This window comes from Sinohyriopsis cumingii, chromosome 5 (assembly GCF_028554795.1).
Source record: "Sinohyriopsis cumingii isolate HCF-2022 chromosome 5, ASM2855479v2, whole genome shotgun sequence".
In the NCBI taxonomy this organism is placed as follows: Eukaryota; Metazoa; Mollusca; class Bivalvia; order Unionida; family Unionidae; genus Sinohyriopsis; species Sinohyriopsis cumingii.
In genome coordinates this window covers 13,807,978-13,823,062 of record NC_142965.1, presented here as the reverse complement: position 1 = coordinate 13,823,062, position 15,085 = coordinate 13,807,978, and the positions used below count along the sequence as shown (strand labels likewise).

General features: G+C 37.0%; 1 protein-coding gene across 1 annotated transcript in view; it reads left to right on the top strand.

Annotated features, from left to right (window-relative positions):
* The window catches only part of LOC149798659 (uncharacterized), a 30,605-nt gene extending 28,215 nt beyond the window's left edge, over window positions 1-2,390 (top strand). The window contains exon 6 of the mRNA XM_089956959.1: window positions 272-2,390. Coding sequence (XP_089813085.1) covers window positions 272-920 — 649 coding nt within the window. The 3' untranslated portion in view covers window positions 921-2,390. The remainder of the gene's footprint in view (window positions 1-271) is intronic.
* Window positions 2,391-15,085: the final 12,695 nt, after the last annotated feature.

The window sequence follows — 15,085 nt, the reverse complement described above, 5'->3', positions numbered from 1 at the left end:
ACGCTCAGCATTAAGAGGTTAGTGTTAGGACTGGTTGGCCTGGTGTCATGATAATGTGACTTGGTTGAACACGATGTTACATGTCTGCTGCATGGTGCCCCAGTGCTAGACATCGCTATAAACTGTCTCACTGCAGACATTGTAGCGAAATGACTGAAAAATTGTTAAATATTTGTTAAAAATCCAAATCACACACACGCACACATTTCTATTATTATTATTATTATTATTATTATTATTATTATTATTATTATTATCATTATTTTCACAGAAAATATAAGCCAAAAGTGATTGTGAATCCACCGATAATCGGCGAGGAGGTAGTAGACCATAACATCGACCAGGTTCATTACTTGACTATAGACGATGAACAATTATATGACAGTCGAAGGGGTGTTAATTTAAACGTACCCGTGGAGGCAAAAGATGACAACCCAGCTGATTGTAATACATCTTTTCATGCAGTAGGAGACAAGGAAACCGTCATGGATGATACAGAGGCAGGTACAGATGGATATATACACCCGACCTTCTCTATAGTAGTAAACAGCGAATTTGAAGGCAAGAAAGTTCTTAGAAATAGCCAAAATTCATCTTCAGAACAGGACTACAATGCATTCCATGTGGTGGCAAGAAATACCAACTCATTTGATTGTAATACATGTCGTTCTGTAGAGCAAGGCATAGAAACCGTCAAGAATGGGAAACAGCATTATACAGATGGATATCTTCAGGCTGTCATCACAAACTCATCTTTAGGACAGACTTGCAATGAGATGAAGGTTGAAGCTAACTATATCGACCCAACTTATAATAATCCATGTTTACATGCAGATGGAGAAATGGAAAATATCAATGATGGAATAGAGACAGACACAGATGGATATCTTCAACCGACCATTGTAGTAAAAATAGATTGAATGGGACAAGCCTTCTGAATAGTAAGGAAAATGCATCCTGAGGACAGAATTGCGATGGTGTATGGATTGTAAGAACTTTGAGAATTGGTATGCGAAGGAAACATTTCGTGCTGAATAAAACTATACATGGACTATATTTACCGATCCAGAAGACTGTTTTACAATCTTACATCATACATCACTTTATTTAAGAAAACATATAGATTTAGAGATTCCTAAAAGATTCGCGTTTTTATGAGAGGAAAAAACAGACCAACCGTATTTGAATGAAGTGCAGTTTTGAGTGTTTATAGTTACACTTTATGTTCATCAATCGGTAGTAAAATATTGAGATAAAGAACAGACAATATAAAAAAGTTTAACCTCTTTCCCTAGAAACAATTTTCATCTCAGTCATTTGCTTTCAGATTGTAAGCTAATATTTGCATGTAAATACCACTTAAAATTTTTAAAGTTTTAAATGTAAATATTGTCAAATTTTTTATATTTTATTGTCTTCTTACTTTATATGAAAAGACTGACATTTTGGCTCTTATAAGAGCATTTATTCCTCTTGAATGGCTTTCGAGCAATAGACAACCAGTAGATACGAGGTCTGCAGAAGTAATCTCATGTAGCCATTTCACAGAGGAATAATATGCTTATTTGAAGGCTATTTAATTTAATATTTCATATGAATGGGCCATAAAATATGATATTCATTCAATGACATCAAGTGGAACCTAACTGATGTGACAATTTAGGAATTGTTTACATTGGAAATAATGCGAAAACAACAACGAACGAAGGTCTCCAAATGAAATGTCGTCTGGTGACATTAATGATGGTGTTTGTGTGAGTGAAAATCAAAGAATAGTATTTGCACTGAGCATAGTTTGCTGAAATCACCTTCTAACTCGGAAATTAGTTTATCTTCAGAGAGACAGAGATACAGAGAGCTTAATATTAGAGGTGCGAGGTATTACCAGCATCCTGGTTTACCGTGGTATTTGTTTCCGAAATAGCGCTCGGCCATTTCCGTCAGGTCGTGAAGTAAACCTCGGATGTAATTAATCGCCATTGAGAACATTATTCAGCACTACCTTCGTTTTCATGTAACAATATAGGAGACAAAGTCAAAATCGGAACGATCTCGTCCTTTGCTGTTGTAGCATATGTGGTGCATGCACCAAATAAGGACGAATCACCAAACACATCAATTGATGTATATTCCGACAACTTCTTAGATGTTTCTTCAATCCCCGATGCAAAAGGCCGAGTGATGTTGCTATAGTAAATTCTCACTGTACCGGAACTTTAGTAGTTTTTGTAGGTACGGAATGTACAGAAAATCCCGAGTAATATTGTTATGAATTTAATAATATTAACGCATGTATTCATTTTCCATTCGAGAAAAAACATTAACTTATGATATTTGTTTAACCTTACATTTGAATTTGTTAAGAAGTAAATTGAATATTACAAATATAATTATATTTTTGATCTCTTAACCAAATGGATGAAACGTGTCACGTCTGCCGACGTAGTGTACAAATGGAATTTCATGAAAGATATTCTAGCCAAATCCAACATTTGGAAAATATCTGATAAATATCTTACCAGTGTGTTGGTATCCCATTTAAAATTTCTCTGCCTATGATAATAATAGTTTAACTTTTAAAATGCACACTTCAGTACACTCTAATTGCAGCACAGAGTAGTGTAAGTCATTTTACTTACAGTTTTCAGATTGCAACATAAACAACAATATACCTAGAAAATTGATCTACTATACGGTACTGACAATTTAATTGCGTTTGGGGGGATATGACTTTATTTTTAGCTATCTTATTTTTTTTTTTTATCTCGATTGAATTAGTTCAATCTCTTCAGAAAGATATAACATGGGGTTATAGTGCTTTAAATCAGAGCAATATATTGTTCCATCTATTCACAGATGGAACTTTACAACAAAAGAGTACCAATACATTCAATTGTTATCATTATTATAAATGGATCGTTGTACGTTCAGGAATTACAGGTTTAAGTTGAACTTATCCTACAAAATGTCTTTTTTTAATGCAATACAAGTACGACTAACTTCACTTAATTGTAAACTTTGCGTCGCTGACTCGATCTCTCAATGTATTGTTGTAGATTATGAATGTCATCGACGTACGCTTCACAATTATCAACGCTAGATGTTATCATGTTCGTTATTGATGCAATGTTGGCGGAGACATTTTCACATCAAATGGCATATTGATAAAGTCTATCTAGAGTTGCATGTGAAGGAATTTTCTTTGCTGCTTCCGCGAGTGAACTTTGCTAAAATCGATTCAAAAGTTGCTAATTAGTGACATATTTTGCATATTTAATTTTGACAATGTAGTCATCGTTTCTTGCCATTTGAAATGATTAAGCTTTGGCGACACTGTTCAATTTTCTATAGTCTGCGGAAAGTATTATTTGGTTTAAGTACAAGAATACATGGTGAACAACAGTTTCTTTACTTTCGTTTTATGAAATGTCTTTGTAAATATTCGTCCGTGAGAGCATTCATTCTGTCACGATGCTTTTTCACAGGTATATAATCTGCAATCTCACCATCATGATAGAATTTAGTTGTTTCTGTAAAAACAACGGGAAACAAGTGATCATGTTCACATAATAGTTGTTTCAAAACACTCTTTTCCTGTAGTTGTAGATGTGAACATTTCTGTTCCAGATTATTTTTTCGGAATTCAGCAGATTGGTTAACCCAAAGTCTCTACTGTCAGTTGCATTTCATCGTTTACATCCTTACTGTATGATGTTGTTGTTGTGGAGTTTAAAGCCATTTTTCAGCACACGATAGGCTATACATGGCGGCGAGTATTAATGGTGGAGGAAGAACCCGGGAAGACCCCAGAAAGAACCACCGATCCACGAAAAGCTACTGGCAAGCTTTCTCACATACCCACATTGGCTGAATCAGAGACTCGAACTAGCGCAGACAGAGATATGATGGCAGTGATCCGTAACGGAGAGCGCTTTAGACCGCTCAGCCACACGGGGCCCCCCTTACTGTATGAGAGAAATGTACAGCTAAATTGATTGAATGATTAACTTGGCAATCGCACCCAAAATATCAATAACATATTTATGTCTCAAAGTTGTTTCTGTTTCCGCCTCTCTGGAGTGTTAGTGATTTAATTTAAGTCAGCTATTTTCTATTCGAATAAATAAGTACCATAATACTTAGTTCAAAGTTGACTTTTGATGTGTGGGCCAGATTTCATTCACAGTTCTCAACACCCCTTTTTGTATTTTGTCATGCCTTAATTTAAATTTTGACTGAGTAGCGTGAAGATTAGGTTTTACTGCATCACAAACCTTGGACAATTCATTTTCGAAATCAGATACAGTCCAGAAGATTAATCTCAGAATCTTCGATTTAATTAATTTCCCTTTTAATAACATTAGTGGTCGAGAAACTAGACCAAAAGGACTAAGCCTAATGATTCTTGAACTGAGTCCCCAACAGCAAGCAACAACTAATGAACACCCGCATCTTAATCTTTTCCTGTATTAAAGTAATGTGACCGAAACATATTCTTCAAAGTTTTAATCAATCTTTCCAACGATTCTTTAATTTCAGGGTGGTAGGCAGAAGATGCAACCTATTGAATGCCTTGATCAAATTTGGGAAGGCCAAACAGTGCAAAAAGAAAACTTTATCAAAGATTTTAATATGGATTTAGTTTTAATATTACTCAAAGGAACTGAATCTTTAAAACGTGGTGAACAAGTTATTGGCTGGATTGGTTGGATTTAGGTAAGAGTTCGACTCAGTCTACCATTATTCTACTTAATTGTTCGTCCAGTGTAGGAATATGTTATGCATGAGACCTGGGCATCTTCTGATTGGGGTTTTCTACCATTTGACAAGTGTGAAAAGATCTAGAGCATTTATAAACATCACTTCAAAATTTGGCCAATAGAATGATTTAAGATCTTAATATATGTCTTCTGGACACCAAAATGACGAGCCAAATTAGTTTTATTGGCTAGACTTAGAATTTCTTGTCAAAATGATAGTTCACTGGCCACTCATTACGAAGGGTACTCCAGGTGGTCTTCATTTTCTCATAAGGACTATTTTTTTTACAAAGGAAGCAAATGGTACTTATGTAGCTTCAGTTAGGCTAATAGCCTTATGAAACAAACATGAGATCACAATATATTGGTCCTGTTCTATAATGAGTGATTGCCTTTTGTCACCTCGATTAGAATAAAGAAAATGCTTGCTAATAGTAGAATTACCATGTTCAATATCTCCTCTTTGATCAAAATAACCTCATGGAATAACTAAACAATAATTGTGTTAGCCAAAGGAATAATATATTGATCAACACCATTTTCAGAGGCTATTGTTACTATAGCTCTCGTAACTACACAAGCAGGCTACACATTAGTGTTTTTAATCTCAAAATGATTAAGGTTCTGATCCAGATAAGGCTTCTCAGTTATAAGTGGATTAACCACTAGGTCATTCCCTAGTAATAAATAAATACCCTAACGAGTAAAGAAATCACTGTTTCGACAGTCACGGGTCCTGAGGCCAAGTCTAATGCCACATTGGCACAATATAGAGAAACATTAACGAAACCAGACTATATTCTTTCAATGAGAACACGGCCACTATTAGAAGACTTCTCGAATAAAAGCAATGTACGGATAATTTATGGTATGAGAAGCTCCTACGTCCCTTGATATTTTAATATGGATAGTCTTGGTAGAATCACCAATACGCGATATAGATCCTTACGATATGAACGGTTCATAATTCTCCATAATAAAATCGCACTTGGGTTTGTTTTACCTAACCAATATATTGTTTTCAAAGCAAGACAGTGACCCATGCCCTCTGTGTTATAAGATCATTTGGTATAAATCTGTCTTTATTATGTTGCTTGTTGTTCAACCCGGAGAAATGAGAAATAGACTGCCCATTCTTCTTATAATAAGTGCATGTATGAAGAGAAAAGGATTGATACATTTATAACCAGTCTTATCAGAAGCTTGATTCCTAGATGTTGTGCGAGATTAAGATTCGGAGGTAGTCGTATGGGAATGAGACGGTTTTAAAAATACCGTTGAGAGAAAGACGTAATGAACAATTAAATTTTGTAAGTCAAGGACAAATCAGTTGTACGAGCCTTATCTTCCAAAGGTTCCGCCTTATTTCGCATCAAGATAGGTCTTGACATTAAACTATGGATGGAATTCTTGAACTGTTCACTTAATTTGAATTATATGATGCTATCTTAATCATTATCAACCTTCCTAGTTGAACACCGCCTATCAGATAGTTATTTCTTCCATCCAAATTCGACGTATGTTTTTCCTCGGTCGTTTCTACAATTCCTACACCTTTCTCAATATGCCTCAGGTACCAGCTCATAACCATGTCCTCTGTCTTGCCGGTTCTCCGACGATTTGCTTTTTGGCCAATTGCTGAAATAAGTCATAGCGGATCTTTTTCGACATAACTTTTATTTCTGCCGGCTAGACGATTGATGGAAGGTCTTACATGGTCACGATGGAAAGGTAATCACCAAGAACGCATCAATACAGACCATTTCTTTATTGTAGTAGCAAAAACGTCCCTGTTCCGATGAAAATGATAACTAACTCAAGCTGCTCGCTCCTTTGCTACGAATGTTCTAGGTAGCTTTAGTGTTCGATGTAGGTTTACTTTGTATTCTGATTCCACCTCAATCTTAACCTGAACGTATTCCTTCTCACATCGGTGATTTGTTTCATGTCAATGTCTCGATGTCATGCACTTTTTGTGCAAGCTGCACAAAAAATCCGATTGGTGCGCTGGATAAAAGATTTGTTTTCCTCGTCTATATCTGTTCCTTCTCATGTGCCTTTTTATTTTGCTATTAATCAATACCGCAGGTTCAAATTGCAAAAGTTAGAGTGGCTGAAAATATCAACGCTTGTGCGCTATCGTTGAGGCCCACACACAGGATAGTGTCTCCAACAGAAAGCAGAGATGCAAAGGTAGTTGTAAAACTTTTGTGAAACGTTAAGGGAACCACAGGACATGCAGACTGCTTACTTCAGTCATTATTGTTCCATACGGCTCCGTTTTTACCTACAAAATGTATTACCATGTTCTATCACCACGATGTCATCTTGGAGATTAATGAAATAAACGCCGGACCCCAGGACCGTGATAGTTTCGACGTATTGATGCTTTGAAGATACGATCACAATAGTTCTGAACGTTAATGTCTGATTACAGCGATAGCAACCAGACACACTTACAAAAGTAATTCTTCTAAGCGACGTGATGCTGACGGTCATTATATCCTCGACCTGTAAAGCAGCATAACTTACACTACATGGCCAAGAGTTTTAGGATCTGGAGCAACATTACATGTGGGAGATAACACAAGGGTGATTGCAGGACGGATAGTAAAGAAGCTAGGACTGCATACTGTTACGAGTCTATTCTCTTAAAACAAGTAACATAAAAGATTGAAAAACAACAAGCTTTGTAAAATTTAACAAATATAATTTATTTCCCTAAAATATAAAGTGAAAATGAGACAAAAGATTTTACGGTATTGAAAATTAAATTCTAAAATAATCCAAGAATTTCAGACAGAAGTCCTAATAATTTAGAGTCCTGAATAAAATTCAGTAAAAGTCACGACGAAATCCAACAACTGAAATCGATGACGTGTGTGTGGTAGCTATTAAAGTGTTGATGTGTCAACAGTCTTTAGTTGAATGACAGTAATATAGTTCCAGGTTTGAATTCAGTATTAATTTTAGCGAATATCTCTATCCAAGAATATTATCAGAGCACTTTTGTATTTCCAGAGAAAATAATCACTCAGATTCAATAATTTGAACAAAAAAGATTCCAGCCCAAAGCTACTGGTCACAATATTTAATATTCAACTTACAAGTGCTAGCAAATCCTCACAATTAGAAAATTGAACAGTTCTCTAATTGACCTCAGGGCACAATTATCATTTTCTAAAAAGAAAAATTACCTAATGGAAAATAATCTACTAGAAGGCTCCTGATGTTTACAAAATCAAAACCATAACCTGAAAAATTCACTTAGGACAGTCCAAAATCATGACCCAAATAAACATATTTACTTCTTCTATTAATAAAGATCCTGACATTAATCCCATAGTCATGGAGAATAATTTAGCTATGTATCAGTTGTTTACATAAAATGAAGTTTTAAAAAAGTCAATCAGGTCAAGCAGAAATGAACTCAATTTTGGACAAGGTCAAGTCCTGCATACAATGTTACATTACAATAGCATCTAATGTTATAAACAAAACTAACAATTAAATTAAATATATATAAAAATACACTAAAATCATTCATGTTCCCCAAGGGGACAGGTACGGATCTTTATTTGCAACGGTTGTAGTGCGCACCAGTATATCCAGCGACCATTTTTTGTCATTTTAATCGAGAGATCTCGTATGATGCCTTGACATAGTCTGTTAGAGTGCGATTGTTTCTCCTTAAGACTAATCGCCACCTGAAATATCTTCTAACTAGCTTTTCCCATCTACGATATGCCCAATTCCGTTATTTGATCGAGATGGATATAAAGTTGTGGGACAAATGATTACCCTGTGAATTTTAGTACCTTTGATATGACTTCTCGGAACACTATTGGCATTGTATATCAAATGATGTTAGCGAGCATTCTGAAGAAGCGTAACTGTGACCCGCCCGCTCACCGCGTTTTAGTCCGCATTCATTTCAGGAACGGTAGCATGCGTTATGTTTTCAGTCGTATCCATTTTGCAATACAGATCGGAACAGTAATTTGTGTTGTATATGCTGGTAGTGAGGAAGATCAAATCTGTTGTTGTGAAGCATCGGTATCTTGTCATCTTTTCTACTCTATGAGGGCTACCCATTTTGTACAACATTAACTATCATTTTTACTTATACCTGTAATCTATTTCATTTATAGGCCACTTACTGTTTTGCGCTCGGTCAGTCATTTGAACCTAATTAAAAGCATTAACATACTATAATAAGTGACAGGGATGTTAATGCGGTACTAGATGATAATGTACCGACTTAGAAAGTTCAAGTAAATAAACAACGAGACATATACTCTCCGCCTTCACAAATCATCGTGCTGCGCAAGTTGCTACCCCACCTTACTATTTAGGATATGGCCAAAACATACAATGGACGATATCTGACACTTGAGGCCACCGCAGCCATGAGCAACAAAAAAGTAGCAAGCATGTATTCCATATATGAGGGTAAAGGAGTGGGTGGCGGGTGTGCTACGGGTGATGTATTAGGGGGACCAGATTGTCTAGATTGTGCATTTTGTTTCGCTCAGATACGAGTAGTTGAGGCCTATTTCATACCGTTGTATTAGTTACCTCAGTGATATCACTGGGCTTCCACTGATCGAGATAGAAATTCCATCAGCACAAAGCATTTGGAACTGTCAGGTATAAAGCATTATCTAGTTTATGGTTTTATGTATTCCTTCCTGGCCTGATTAGTCTTCCTCAACTTACAACATGAACATCGGCAACACCAATAACCTGAGAATGGCCTCCAGAATGTTGCTGGCAACCGTGAAAATTTCATCCCAAACAATAATCTGCGGCATATATTAAAGACGTATACATTATGGCGTCCATTCTGTTTAGCCCTTACAGCTAAAGAAACTAGTAGGTGTACACGGATGTCACCGTCGTACCAACACAGTATCTCCTTTGCAAGTCTGTGGGTGAGGGTAAGGACTAGCGGGCTGCCGTTACGAAAGACTGCGATTGAGCGTATCGTCTTGCCAAATCTTCGTCGCTATTTAGTTTAAAAGGACGGTGCTTGCTAGCATAAAATATGTCATGGAAGATGCTGAACCTGTCAGTTGTTGTTAATATTCTCCAGTACTCGGGATTGGGCATGAGGATGGAAAGTGGAGAGGTTTTGGTAAGGCATGTTGTTCTCGATGATGGGCTCTACTGCAGGCCCACTAGAACAATACTTGACGCCAGTAAAATCGTCATTGCCAGCTACATCGTTCAATAGTTTTGAACGCGAGAACATTCTTTCAAAAATCGGTCGTTGTCGATGGTCGCACCTGTCTCGTAGACGCGTCTGTCTCATTCTGTAATGACCTTGACCTCTGTCGGCGTTTGCAAAGTATTCTACCTCACGCTGTGCAATGCAGATCAGATCGACGTACTTCAAAAGGGCTTTGAAATATCGGGGTCCGACTCACAGATAGTTATACGCCGCATATTACTGCAACCACTGTGTAAGATTTATCATAGTCAATATCAGTAAGAAGTTCGGTTTTTGTGTCATGTTTAATCTCAACCATCTTTTTGCACTTGAGCTTTTCACCGGGTCAGCTTTGCCTATTACCGTTCTCTCATCATCATTATTCAAAACAATAAACTTGATGCTAATCAAAACTTTTATTCTTGTTTGAATCCTTGCAAAAGCAATTGCGTCGCGTGCGACAATTATTTGTATATTCAAGAGCAGGTGGTCACATCGGATCTGGTGCCCCAGCATAATGTCAGGATCGCCAAGTCCCGAACGTGCTAAAACAAATGTGTCCACTAAAAACTGTTTCTTGCGTCACGAAGACGATAATATTAATCATGGCCTAAATTTATTGGTTGCAAGCATATCACCACGCTACTCGTTCAGAGTCAAAAAGGGATTCATATTCCTCAATTGCAACAGAGCCTAAATAACAAAATTTCAGCTGCAGAGCATGCTATGCGCACTAGTCCAGATTTACTACTGCTGCCGTTCAAGTTGCTCCCGGATCTGGTGCAGTGATATATTGCTCCTGATGTAATTGGTTGTATCTCCGTCAATGATTCAAATTTGTCTCACAAAAACATGCGTGTTGTGAATATGCCCTTTTGAATGGATACACCATCGTTGATAAACTTTTGACATTTTTAAGCATTAGTAGCAGCTAGCCTCAGAAATAATTCAAGCAGTCGAACGTTTGATTTTTTTCGTAGGCGTGCTTGTAAAATCTCCATATCACAGATTCTGCAACGTGCGTATCATGTCTTAACACAAATACGAAATCCCGTGTAAGCAAGCGTTCCACTACCCCCTGTGTCTGCATACCAATCTATTGCTACACTTCTCCGTACTTCCCAAATGACCCAATCTCAAGTATATTTGCCTCGCATTATGTTACTAAGTGTAACTAATCGTTCGCGTATCTCTAAAAAGAAGATTTCAACAAGGTTAATGTTCTCCGTACGAAAAGTGACATCCTGTTGGGTTTTGATAGTTGGAGTGGGGGCTGGTTATGGCGATGGGTGGCACGTACGACTCAGTAGTTCAACAGTCCTGCTACTTCTTCGCCACCATACTTAAATTGATTAAACCTCTTGAACAATGTAGGATAGAGAATTACACGAGTGATCTTTATCGAAGTCAGCCTTGATATCAGAACTGTTCGACTTGACATTTTAGGTTACTGCCCTTTACCTGTTAGGCTACACGCATATAAATGTATGTGTCCGGCTGGCTGCACTCAGTTCTTAAACAACGTCATAATGTCTATCGATCGGTGTTATAATTATTGAGAAGTCGAAATAAATAAAAAGGAATAATACGATAGTCTGCACATTTCAAATGCTCCTATTAAAATGTCAAATGCAAAACCATAGCAAAATAACGTCCGAGGGACTTGATATAAGCTCTGTGCGACTTTGCACTTCTAACCCATTTACTAACACTGAGTTTGATTGGCCTGTTCTTATCTGTTTTTCTTTTCTACGTTCCAAACCTGGTAAAATAAACAGATTCCCCATTTTGAATCAGCTATTTTGGCGTCGATCCATCTACCAGAATGCAAATCCTGAATTCGTTGACTGTTTTCAACGATACCAAACTGAACAAATAAACTGAAAGAATTGTGTGCTTATATAGGTAAAGAAATATATGTTTTTCTAAACCAAGAGAACGGCATTTCAGGTGTAGTTTGTCCTAGAAATTCCAAGCGAGCCACACACAAAATTGTTATCACAAAAACTGCATTTGTTTAATCTTGCTGCACAGTAAATTCAACAATGACAATGACAGCTAAAATTGTATGGATTTTCGCCTCACGTCAAGGCCTGGGTTATGGCATATTTACCAAGAATCATATGAGAAACGAAGCCGGATTTGCCCAAAGTTACACACTGATTTTCTTATCTCAGTGTAGGCAGAACACATCTTTTTAAAACCAATTTAGAATGACTACGAAGGTGTCAATAGCCAACCGTCTTCGCATAGTGAAGTTGTTACACGTTTATTTTTGTTGTACACACGAATATGATGGAATACACACTTCCAAAACCATGAAACGTTGTGATGTCAATCTACGTTGAAATAGGAAAGTTCAAATAAATTTGGAGGATGCGCATTTGTTTATGGTCCAATTTTTTAAAGGATTTCTTAGATTTTTGTGTGATGACTTGTTTGATTACGGGAAGTCAGTCCTGGTGATACAGTCCTCACACCGAAATAATTTGCCAATTACTAGGGGCAAACGTCACGGAGTAAAGTGCTAGTGAGTTTCCATGGTGCCATGGCTAACTTTTTGTGAAGTCAGGTCAGAGCCGCATGAGTGTCCCAGAAGCTCAGTAGTCCCTATTACATTCTAGTTGTGTAAATTGATCGTGTGACACCAAGTACGGTATTTACGATTAGAGACTAGTTAATTATACCATAGAATAAACGAAAAAGGACTGTTCCGTCGTCGGCAGCCGCTCATTTTTTTTTACTTTTATTTTTTTTTTGCTACGGTGGCAAAAGTGGTGTAGAGTTACGGGCGAAATGTGGCTTCAAATCACGATTTGACTGGCCTAAGGTAGCGTTGTAAAAATAATACCTTGTTTTAGGTGGATGAGTTTTGTTGTTTCGCGGCGCGAAATACTGGCGAAATGAAAATGAACATGCATCTGTGCGGTTGACATAAAATTGGAAAGTTGTGAGATTTGTGGTTATGTATTAATTAGAGTAAAACTATTTATGTATTGGACACGTTGGACTTTCCATTTTACAACAATAGAGGTCTTTGGAATTCAGCGGAAACTTATGATTTCTGGCGGGATTCGTGCCATGGTTTGACATCGCTCGGTCAAAAAAAAACCCCACTTTGGTTGCTACAATAAGATCAGATTCACAGAGTCTGCTGAGGAAGAATCTGATAAGAACTGTAGCCGATGGGCAAAAGGCATTTAACCTCATTTAGACTAGTAACGGATATGAAAACATTTTTGTAATTACGCCTAGCGTCATCCAAATACATGCTGGGATAGTGAGTCTGGTTTTTAGACTGGGGATGAATACGGTAGCATTTGCAGACAGTTGGTATAAACATTCATAATATCTGGACCAAATGAGTGATTTGCGTACACATTCTGAGCAATATTATACTTCTGTTTAGTTAGATATTGTTAATGGTACAAGCAACAGAGGATCACGGAAAAAATCTACCTATTAAGCTTAACCTTGAAAAGAAAAAACCCACAGCCATCAGATTAAAACCATGGCAGGAACCAGTACTACAATGAAGTTGTACAATGCATGATAAATTTGAAAGTCCTTAGTATCAGTGGTACCCACCATCTGCAATGCTTCTGATAAGACCTCTAAAGAATGATGGATCTTGAAATGATCATTCTTTATTTGAAGCAAAAATTAGCCTCATTCCATAGGACCATTCACACTACCTAACCCCACGTAAAATGATACAGAACAACTCTTCTAGAGTAATACAGCTTTCAGTAGCTGTTAGCATGTATACATTCAAGAGCAGCAATCCAAATATTACTTGACCGTGATTATCTTGGGAATGTTGACACTAATGATACAAATAAAGTCAGTTGTGTTTGTCAACACTAAGTACAAATATAACATTGTAAAGCTTATTCCTGCCTTGAAGCCAAAAAGCAAGTGTTACCATGGTTCACTAGTAAAATTTAGAACCCAAGGTAAGGTCATGATTTGGGTAATCTTGTTAAATCATGAAAAGTGATAATAAATGGCACAAGGAAAGGGATGGAAATAAACATGTACTAATTACATTTTATTCTGTTCATTTATGATGGATCCATGAGTGCTGACCATGACAGCGCAAGACTCAACGCGAAACACTGCCATATCTAAATTCAATTGCATTGTACATAACGTGCAATAACTCATTTGTCGGCAAAATAGGAATCGCATCAGCTGTAATAGCTGTAACAGAATGTATATATGTCATGGCTTCAATATACATGTATTTTGCTCGTGTGTACAGGCAAGGCGATGGGGGCCGTTTACCCGCGGACCTGGATTCGAATCCACGTAGAGTATGAATTAAAAATTATCTAACCTGTAAGATCGTATTATATATATATATATATATATATATATATATATATATATATATATATATATATATATATATTTCTTTGCGACAAAGCGATCTTATGCACACAGGTAGAATCAGCTTTATATCATAAAATACATATAGTTTGCTGCCATGTTGGAAGGGAAAGCCTCACACTAAATTTAGAATGCATGTACACAGAATCACGTAACAAGCTGACCAATCAGGAAACACAGATACAATAGCTACCGGGCTATGATATTGGCTAGCCAGATAGGGGTAGTCTGGTTAAACCGGACTCATGTGTTGCTCAAGAGCTTTTCTCCATACGGGCGTCTACTAGACTGGCTTGCTGTCATTATTTTAGCTTAAAGAACCGCTTGTTAGCTTGAAGTATCGTATCTATAGATGGGCTTAGCCTAAGGTCTGGTAAAATGGAATATTTCCGTAACATCAGAAAGAGATTTTATGCAATTTGGAAAAGCGAGTACATTGTGTAACAAAATAAGGTGGTCTTATGTAATTGTGTTGATAATATATTGTAATAAATTTGGAGTATGCGCAGTTGGTTATAGCGCCCCATTGTAAGGATTTCTTAGATTTTTGTGATTACTTGTTTGATTATGGGAACTCGGTCCTGTGGAAATATACCTTAGCCAGAAATAATTAGGCAATTATCATGAGCAAACGTCACGAAGTGAAATATTAATGAGTTCCATTATGCCATGGCTTATTTTTGGTGAATTCAGGTCAGACCCGCATGAGTGTCCCTGTTGT